Raw genomic sequence first — 10,362 nt, forward strand, 5'->3', positions numbered from 1 at the left:
AGCAATAGTGATGGATGATAGAGCGATAGATAGAGAGTAGAGGAGACAGACAGACTGACAGACAGATCTCCAGGTAGGACTCGGCCACACGAGGCTTCCACTTGTACAATCTGACTCGGACTTTGCCAGGAAGGTTTGGCACTGCCCAGTTTCGGATTTATTCTTCCAAAAAGAAAACTGTGCCAGGTCCAACTTGTTCATTGCCTTCCGCCCGTCCCTAGGGGCGCCCTGGGAGCGTCGGGGCAGGAGGCGCTGAGTGCCCCAGAGCAGGCAATGCCCCCCCAGCCTCCTGACCTCCCTTCCCCCCACCCCCCTTGGCCCTTCCAGCCCAGCAAGCGCTCCCCTCTGGAGCTGTGGGGCAGGAACGACGGCGGAGCCAAAGTCATCTTCCCGGACGTGGAGATGAGCGACGGGACTGAGGCGGCATCGGCCGTCCGAGCGCAGCCGGGAGATTACGTCCTGGTCGAGGTAAGCCCCGTGGTGGCCGCTTCTCCGCAACGGCCCTCCAAAGATTTGTCTGATCCCAGGAAGGAGGTTTCATCTGCGTTCTGGACTTTTCTCGCTTGTAGAGCAGAGCTCCCCAACTTTGCCAGCTTGGTGGCCCGGAGGGAGAGGGAGGAGCAGGGAAAAGGACATGTGTGCGTGCACGTGTGCAGCACATGTACGTGTGCAAGATGGGCATGCGCACGGCAGGCTTCACACGGCGCTGGCGCCTGCACGCATACACAAACAGGCCACTAGCACCCACGCGCCTGCGCAAACGGACTGCTAGTGCCTGCGTGACACTGGCAGCGGCGTTAGTGGCCTCCACACATGCGCAAACAGCCACTAGCGCCAGTGCGGCAGCACTGGTGCGATTAGGGAGGGTGTGTGCACACATGTGCACACTCGCCAGCCATTCCTACGGCCTGGTAGCCAATAGGCCACGGACCGGTACAGGTTGGGGACCCTGTTGTTGAGTAAAGGTGCAACTGGCCTCTGCTGCCAGGAGGTATGCTTTCACTTTGTTGGGTGTGTTTTTTTCCTACACCCTCCTTTTTGCAGAACCGGGGAGGCTGGTTTGCACAGCCTGGCTGTCACTGTACGGAGAAGGGGACGTCGGGACTCTTTTATTTATGTATTCAGATTTTTAATCCTGCCCTTAACTGGTTTACAAGTAATTCAAGGGGGCGAACGTACCTAATAATCCTTCCTCTGCCTATTTTCCCTACAACACCCTTGTGAGGTGGGCTCAGCTGAGAGACAGGGACTGGCCCAAAGTCACTCAGTAGTCTTTCCTGCCTAAGGCAGCACTAGAACTCACTGTCTCCTGGTGATTGGCTCAAAGTCACCCAGCCAGCTTTCATGCCTAAGGTGGGACTAGAACTCACCGTCTCCTGGTGATTGGCCCAAAGTCACCCAGTCGGGTTTTGCCTTTCATGCCTAAGGCGGGACTAGAACTCACCGTCTCCTGGTGATTGGCTCAAAGTCACCCAGCCAGCTTTCATGCCTAAGGTGGGACTAGAACTCACCGTCTCCTGGTGATTGGCCCAAAGTCACCCAGTCGGGTTTTGCCTTTCATGCCTAAGGCGGGACTAGAACTCACCGTCTCCTGGTGATTGGCTCAAAGTCACCCAGCCAGCTTTCATGCCTAAGGTGGGACTAGAACTCACCGTCTCCTGGTGATTGGCCCAAAGTCACCCAGTCGGGTTTTGCCTTTCATGCCTAAGGCGGGACTAGAACTCACCGTCTCCTGGTGATTGGCTCAAAGTCACCCAGCCAGCTTTCATGCCTAAGGTGGGACTAGAACTCACCGTCTCCTGGTGATTGGCCCAAAGTCACCCAGTCGGGTTTTGCCTTTCATGCCTAAGGCGGGACTAGAACTCACCGTCTCCTGGTGATTGGCTCAAAGTCACCCAGCTGTTTTTTATGCCTAAGGCAGGACTAGAACTCACTATCTCCCAGTGATTGGCCCAAAGTCACCCAGCTGGCTTTCCTGTTAAGGCGGGACTAGAACTCACCGTCTCCTGGTGATTGGCCCAAAGTCACCCAGCCCACTATCATCCTTAAGGTGGGACTAGAACTCCCCGCCTCCTAGTGATTGACCTCTTGCACCTTCCTTCTCTCCCGTCCCAGATCTCCTCGGCCTCCTCCCTGACGCTGAAGGGCGTCCCCCTTGGCCGAACCACGCTCAGAGGCAGCTCCTCATCCCCGGCCTTGGCGGGGGCCGCCTGCAGAGCAGCCCAGGGTGCCGGGGGAGGATTCTCCGCAGCCTCAAGGCCCCGAGGAGCAGCTCAGGACTGAAGGGTGACCGGCGAGCACCTAGGATCCCAGCTGCTGCCACCTAGCCCGGGCCGTCGCTCGGCCGGAGGCTGTTCCCCGACGCAACGCCAGCCAAGGTTTCTGCAGCAGAGGCCCGGAGGAAGGTGGAAGACGAGCGACGTGGCTGGACGCGCAGCCTTGGGAACCAGGAGGCCATGCTTCGTCCATGCATTCAGAAGTGCAGAAGTTGTCTCTTTGCTTCCAACCCAAGGGGCCGCTTCCGCGCTTCTCCTCCTTCTCTGACGCTTCCCGCTCGGTCTCGGACATGGCGTCCGTCGGCTTGAGGGCCAGCGGACTCTCCAGGATGAAAGCTGCTGGGCTAGAGAAGCCTCGCCAGCAGCCCTCCACGCTCGCTCCTTTTGCAAGATTTGTGAGGTTGTGTACCTTGTGAAAGGACCTGTGGGATGTGGGGCGGGGGGGAGCAGGTTCCCTCCAGCTTGGCTGGGCAGCCCGGCTTTCGGCTTCCTTAGAGATGATGGGATTTGTGGTTGCGGGGGCTGCTGGGATTCATAAATGGGGTGGGATGGGAAGCTCCGGAATAAATATATTAATCTTCGCAAAAAGTACGTTTTAAGGGTTTCCGTGTTTGATTTGGTGCCTTTTAAGGCAGGGGTTCTCGAGCTCGGCAACTTTTAAGACTTGTGGACTTCAACTCCCAGAATTCCTCAGCCAGCTTTGCCTGTATTTTTCCTCCCACCCTGTAGAGCAGAGAGATTGCAGAGGAAGGGATTGCAAGGCAGGAAGCAAGCACAATGGGGCTACACATGCAAAGGAGTGCCAGGGAATTCTGGGAGTTGCATTCTGAGGACTCCTGATTTAACGCAACCCCTCCTGTCTGCTGGGCGCCGGAAGAATCAACGCAGCTAGTCCTCGGACATACGACCATAACGGAGCCTGGAATCATTACATAACTCATAAATCATTTTGTTTGTAAGTTAAGGCATCATGTAACCAGGCCGGACTTTTTTGTTTTGTGGCAATCATTAAGCAAACACTTCCGTCTGTTTCACCCAATGTGGGCACTTCTTAAAATTGGAAATGAGAAATAAACCCAGCTATATCTCTCTCTCAGGGACGCGGTGGCTCAGTGGGTTAGGACGCTGAGCTTGTCGATCGGAAGGTCGGCAGTTTGGCGGGTCGAATCCCGAGTGCCGCGTAACAGAGTGAGCGCCTGTTACTCGTCCCAGCTTCTGCCCACCTAGCAGTTCGAAAGCACGTAAAAATGCAAGTAGAAAAATAGGGACCACTCCGGTGGGAAGGTAACAGCGTTCGGTGCGCCTTTGGCGTCTAGTCATGCCGGCCACATGACCACGGAGACGTCCTCGGACAAACGCTGGCTCTTCGGCTATGAAACGGAGATGAGCACCGGCCCCTAGAGTCGGAAACGACTAGCACGCATGTGCGGGGGAACCTTTACCTTTACTTTATATCTCTCTCTCTAATCTCTCTCTCTCCCCATATATAGGACTAACTAGGTTTTTTTTTTTAGTGAAGTTGCCCACCAGCAAGAAGGAAAGCACCAAGATTTTTAGCTTAACATTCTCTCTGAGCTGGGTTGTTTTCTTGCAGACGTTTCATGACCCAACTAGGGAACATCATCAAGGCTGGAATGTGGGATCCTTGGTGCTCTCTTTGCTTGAAAGGCATCGGGGGGGGGGGAGTTGTGGGAAGGAGAAGGGGGAAGAGGAGGACTGTGGGGTCCTGGGTGCTCTCTGAGCCGGGTGGTATTCTTGCAGACGTTTCATGACCCAACTAGGGAACGTCATCAGGGCTAGAAGGGAGGGGGATTTGGGAGGAAGAGGAAGAGAAGGAGTGTGGGGTCCTAGATGCTCTCTGAGCTTGGTTGTTTTCAGGCACCGGGAAAAGGGCGGTATATAAATCGAAACAAACAAACAAAACTAGATAACAACATCAGTGTTAGAAGGGGAGTGGGGTTTGTGGGGAAGAGGAGGAGGACTGGGGGGTCCTGGGTGCTCCCTGAGCTGGGTTGTTTTCTTGCAGATGTTTCATGACCCAACTAGGTAACGTCATCAGTGTAGGAAGGAGGAGGGTTGTAGAGAGGAGGAGGGAAAAGGATGACAACTGTGGGGTCCTTGGTGCTCTCTGAGTTTGGCTGCTTCCTTGCAGTCATTTCATGACCCAAACTAGGTAGCATCATCGGTGCTAGATGGCGTTACTGATGGGGACCATTGCCAGTGCTAAAAGAGAGTGGGGTTGCGGAGTTGAAGAGGGAGAGGAAGAGGAGGACTGTGGGGCCCTTGGTGCTCTCTGAGTTTGGCTGCTTCCTTGCAGACATTTCACTACCACACTAGGTAACGTCATCAGGCCTGGAAGGCTGGTCCTTTATTCTCCTTACTTTTCTCCAGCACACAGCTTGTGGCCTGTCTCCCTCCTGCTGGAGAATTGCCAGCACTTTCTGAAAATGAGACACGTTTTTCCTCCTGGGGAAGGATTGGGGGGGGGGTTGTGGATGGAATCCTCTCCTTTTGGCTAATCTTCCTCTTTTCTCAAGGAAGATCCTGTTCGAGACAGGATGGTGAGGAACCAGTTGTCCGCTTTCGGGATGCCAAGTGGCATCGCCACACAGTGGAATTTGGAACTCCAGAATTCTTTCTTAGAATTCTTTATTGTAGAATTCTTTATAGGCCAAGTGTTTATTGGTCACACACGCATTTCATGGGCATCAATGAAGAATAGAATAGAATTGGAATAGAGAATAGAATAGAATAGAATTAAAAATAAGAATACAATAGAATAGAATTAGAAATAAGAATAGAATAAGAAATTAGAATAGAATAGAACAGAGCCGGAAGGGACCTTGGAGGTCATCTAGTCCAACCCCCTGCTCAGGCAGCAAACCCTGTACCATTTCAGACAAATGGCTGTCCAATCCCCTCTTAAAAACTTCCAGTGTTGGAGCATTCACCACTTCTGGAGGCAGGTGGTTCCACCGGTTAATCTTTCTCACTGTCAGGAAGTTTCTCCTTAGTTCTAGGTTGCTTCTCTCTTTGTTCAGTTTCCATCCGTTGCTTCTTGTCCGGCCTTCAGGGGCTTTGGAGAAGAGCTTGACTCCCTCTTCTTTGGGGCAGCCCCTGAGATACTGGAAGGCTGCTATCCTGTCCCCCCCCTCGTCCTTCTCTTCACTAAACTAGACATACCCAATTCCAGCAACCGTTCCTTGTATCTTTTAGCTTCCAGTCCCCTAATCATCTTTGTTGCTCTTCTCTGCACTCTTTCCAGAGTCTCGACATCTTTTTTACAGCGTGGTGACCAAAACTGGATGCGGTATTCCAAGTGTGGCCTCACCAAGGCCTTTTAAAGACCAAGAAAACTACCTGAGGTCTTTTTTGCCCAAACAGTTTCTACTTTGGGGACGATCTTTACCTGATGTTCCAAAAATGAAACACATCATACAATACAAGGGGTACATGAATGTATCTGTTGGCTCTTTTATTACTCCTGGACTTCAACTCCCAGAATTCCTGAGCCATCCATGCTGAGGGGAAAGAGGTTTACAAGCTGAGCCATGCTGGCTCAGGAATTCTGGGACTTGAAGTCCACCAGTCATGAAGAGGCCATAGTTTCCACCATGCTGGCTCAGGAATTCTGGGAGTTGAAGTCCACCAGTCATGAAGAGGCCATAGTTTCCACCATGCTGGCTCAGGAATTCTGGGAGTTTAAGTCCACAAGTCATGAGGGGGCCGTAGTTCCCCCACGCTGGCTCAGGTATTCTGGGAGTTGGTCCACGAGCCGTGAAGGGGCCATAGTTCCCCCATGCTGGCTGAGGAATTCTGGGAATTGAAGTCCACCAGTCATGAAGGGGCCATGGTTCCCCCATGCTGGCTCAGGAATTCTGGGAGTTGAAGTCTATGAGTCATAAAACAGCCAAGGTTGCCTACCCCTGGGGGGTGTAACCAGCATTTGACTGCATTAAAATAGACCTCGAGTTAGGACTATCATTGAGCTTGGACTTATAAGTTGTAAGTTGTGGCAGCCACTAAGCAGGTCACCATGTCTGGTTCTACAACCTTGTTTTCAGCAGTCGTTAAGCGAACCCCACACTCATTAAGCAACAGATTAATGAAGCAGGTTTACAGGTAGTCTCCACCTTACGACTACAGCTTTGACCAAAATTTCCTTTGCTAGACAAGACGGTTTCTCAGGGAGTCTCGCCCAGTTTTACGATCTTTGTAGTCCCTGTCATTAAGCAAATCACAGTAGTTGTTAAGCGAATCTAGCTTCCCCCACTGACTTTGTTTGCCAGAACCTGATGGGAAAGTCGCAAATGGAGATTATGCGCCCTCAGGATGCTGCAACTGTTGTAAATACATGCCAAGCGCCCAAATTGTGATCACATGCCTGGAGATGCTGCAGCAGTCGTAAGTGTGTGAGGACCAGTCATAAGTCACTGTTTTTCAGTGCTGTTACAGCTGTCCTATATAATTATGCAATCCTAGAAATTCCAGCACATCTGAAGACTGAAAACCCTTGGTTGAATAACTGCAGGCTATGAGACCAAGTAGAGCCTCCATGAGCAAGCAGGGCATATCTGAAAACCCAAAATAGGAATTTAGGCTCCTTAAAGCATCTGGAGGCCAGCTGGCAGATTTACAACACATCGAACAACCGGGGCAAAGAGGTGGTAAAATCATTCTCGGTTCTCTTAAAAACCAACTTGCTTAGCGACGGAAATTTCTAGTCCCAATTGTGAACGTAAGTCGAGGATTGCCGTGCGTTGCAGGGCTCAAAACACAAAACATGCCCATTCTGTTGAGGGGAGGGGGAGGCTCTGGGAGAGCGTTCTTTGCATGCCTTCGCTTTTGCTATAACCGCTTGGGAATTAGGGAGGTGGATGGTCTTCGGAGATGAGATGGACAGTTCCAGCCTGACTCCAAGGTCGCTGCCTCTTCAGGATGACCTGTTACCTGCCTGGCACCTCAGCATTCTCAAAACAACCTTGCGGCAATGCATTAGATGCCTGTTGGGATGGCTTTTGGCTTTGCGTGGAACCGTTAAGATTCCACCTGACTTTCCCACAACCACTTTCTCTTAGTAAAAGTTATTTCGATTAACCCTACAGAGTTAGCGCTGTCCTGAGAGAGAAGGCCAGCTGGGGCACTTCCTTCCAACCACTAGGCTTTTTTTCCCTCTTTCTTAAATGCAGCAGATCTGCCGAGTAACAGACGGAAACCTTGCGCCAACTGTTCTGTTCTCATTCCAAAGGCAGGCGGGTCATAAATTGGCATTTTGCAAACCGATCGGGGGGCCCGTGCCCATTTAAGCAATTTATTTATTTATTTTATACATTTATTTTGCCTTTATGTGCATTTCGACGATCGCCTCCCAGGTCAGTTTAGAAAGAGGACAAGTAACCGCCGGGACAGGAACGCCTTCCAGATGTTTGCAGCGTGAGGCTTCCATATACAGGCTAGGTCCCCCCTGGGTCCCCTCCCTAGACAATGTCGTCAGTTGTACAATGCTCAGAAGTTCAGCATCCCAGGTGGGCGACCCCTGTGGCAGAGAAAAGCAATGTGGGGGAGGGGAGATGAGAGAGACCCAGCGCACGGGACCCTCGTGTAGCGCACGGGCTACAGGAAGGACTGCGACTTTCAAGCGCGAAGGGAGCATAGAATCAATGGGTTAGCTCAATTTTTGTGTCTTTTTTTTTTTACCCCGCATGTGCCTCGCTGGACCGTCTCAAGCAATCTTCGGGATGATCTTTGAATTGACACCTGCAGAGAAGGAAGACAGTTAGTTGTTCCTGCCCTGTTCATCTCTCGGTTGGACTACCGCAGCGTGTTCTACCTGGGGCTGCCCTTGAAGGCGATTCAGAAGCGACTGAATGCAGAATGCAGAATGCAGGGTCAGCCACAATTCTGTAGCTCCACGGTTGTGCACTGGCGTGGCTCCGGTGGGATTGGCCCGCCCCGTCCACACCAGCAGAGGGGGCTGCTGATGACCCCATCTCTTCAGGGATTCCAACCGGGGTGTGTGAGTCCCCGAGAGGACCCTTTTCTGCCATTGCTCCCACCCTCTGGAACATCATATCCTCGAGTTGACATCTGCGCCCACTTCCTTGACTTTACCTAGTTCCTAGAATATCAGAGTTGGAAGGGCTGGCTGAGGAATTCTGGAAGTCCACAAGTCTTAAAAGTTGCCAAGTTTGAAGATCCCTGGTCTAGGGTCTCCTGCATGAACGGGGTTGGACTAGAAGACCTCCCAGGTCCCTTCCAACTCTGTTATTCTATTCTATTCTATTCTATTCTATTCTATTCTATTCTATTCTATTCTATTCTATTCTATTCTATTCTATTCTATTCTATTCTATTCTATTCTATTCTATTCTATTCTATTCTATTCTATTCTATTCTCTTTTCAATTCAATTCTATTCTGTTCTGTTCTGTTCTGCTCTATCCAGTGTTGAATGCTCCAACACTGGAAGTTTGTAAGAAGAGACTGGACATCCATTTGTCTGAAATAGTATAGGGTTGGAGTAGAAGACCTCCAAGGTCCCTTCCAACTTTATTATTATTATTATTATTATTATTATTATTATTATTATTATTATTATTATTATTATTATATAACTTTTATTCATAAAACATGGAACTCAGTCAACTGAACACTCAAATTGACTGGCACTAATGGTTGACACGGGTTGCTGCCAGCATCCCAGGCTTTGCTGGAGTTATTGCAGGAAGCTGCATCATCATCATCATCATCATCATCATCATCATCATCATCATCATCATCTTATTATTATTATTATTATTATTATTATTATTATTATTATTATTATTATTATTATTATTATTCTGTTCCATTCTTTTTGCTTGTTGGGATGATGGGAGTTGTAGTTCTTTGGGAAGTCTGGTTGTGGAAGGAAGATGAGACAACCAAGAACTTACTATTGAGAAGCCAGTTGAGGAAGAAACCCGGAAACGGTTTGTCCTAGAGAGATGCAGGAGACAGAAAGTCAGAGATTAATAATTGGGATTTAATTGACCCATGGCAAATATCTTTTCTGCATATTTTGTAGATAGCCCTCAATTTAGGATCAACTTAAGCCCAGTCCCATAATTTCCATTCATAAGCAAGGTGCTTGTTAAGTAACTCGCATTTTATGATTTTACGGCCCTTTTGGCCAGGGTTGTTAAGCGAATCAACTGTGGTCATTAAGTGAATCCAGCTTCCCATTGAGCTTGCTTGTCAGCAGGTCACAAATGACTACCTTGTGACCCCAGGATGCTGCAACCATCATAAATACATGCTGCTTGCCAAGCGTGCCCAAATATTGGTCCTCCAACTGTGACAGTTGTAAATATGAGGACCCATCATAAATCAGGATTTTTGCTGTGTTTTTTTTCCCAATGGTCACTAAACGAACGGTTGTAAGCCTGCCTGGAACCATGATGGCATTCTCCTTGCTAGGTTTTTTTTTTCCCCAATGGCGGGTTCAACTAAATGACCTTGTGATATATTTGGGGAATCTCTGAACGGTTGCTGGAATTGGTATGTCCAGTTGAATGAAGAGAAGGACCATGGGGGACATGATAGCAGTGTTCAAATGTTTCAGGGGCTGCTCCAAAAAGAGGCAGTCAAGCTCTTCTCCAAAGCGCCTGAAGGCAGGAGAAGAAGCAACGGATGGAAACTCATCAAGGAGAGAAGCAACCTGGAACTAAGGAGAAACTTCCTAACAGTGAGAACAATTAACCAGTGGAACAACCTGCCTCCAGAAGCTGTGAATGCTCCAACACTGGGAGTTTTTAAGAAGAGACTGGGCCGCCCTTTGTCTGAAATGGAATAGGCCAGGGTTTCCTGCCTGAGCAGGGGGTTGGACTAGATGACCTTCCAACTTTATTATTATTATCCTTATAAACATTTTATTTTACTGCAAAGAGAAAAGATCAAAAGCTGCCCATTCCCAGCGGAAATATGATGACGAGGATGATGGTCACATGGCCCCAGGAAACTGCCACTCCTCTTAAATAAACAGTAGTCCTCGATTTAACGACCACAATTGAGGACAGAATTTCCGTTGCTAAGCAAGATGGTCGTTA

At 49.7% G+C, this 10,362-nt stretch overlaps 1 protein-coding gene across 2 annotated transcripts in view; it reads left to right on the plus strand.

Annotated features, from left to right (window-relative positions):
* CDK5RAP1 (CDK5RAP1 mitochondrial tRNA methylthiotransferase) overlaps positions 1–3,293 on the plus strand; it is a 28,196-nt gene extending 24,903 nt beyond the window's left edge. For both annotated transcript variants that reach the window (XM_081323753.1, XM_081323754.1), the window contains exons 13-14: positions 328–468; positions 2,116–3,293. In XM_081323753.1, coding sequence (XP_081179879.1) covers positions 328–468; positions 2,116–2,283 — 309 coding nt within the window. In that variant the 3' untranslated portion in view covers positions 2,284–3,293. The remainder of the gene's footprint in view (positions 1–327; positions 469–2,115) is intronic.
* Positions 3,294–10,362: the final 7,069 nt, after the last annotated feature.

Source organism: Vipera berus (assembly GCF_964194415.1).
Source record: "Vipera berus genome assembly, chromosome: 3".
Taxonomy (NCBI): domain Eukaryota; kingdom Metazoa; phylum Chordata; class Lepidosauria; order Squamata; family Viperidae; genus Vipera; species Vipera berus.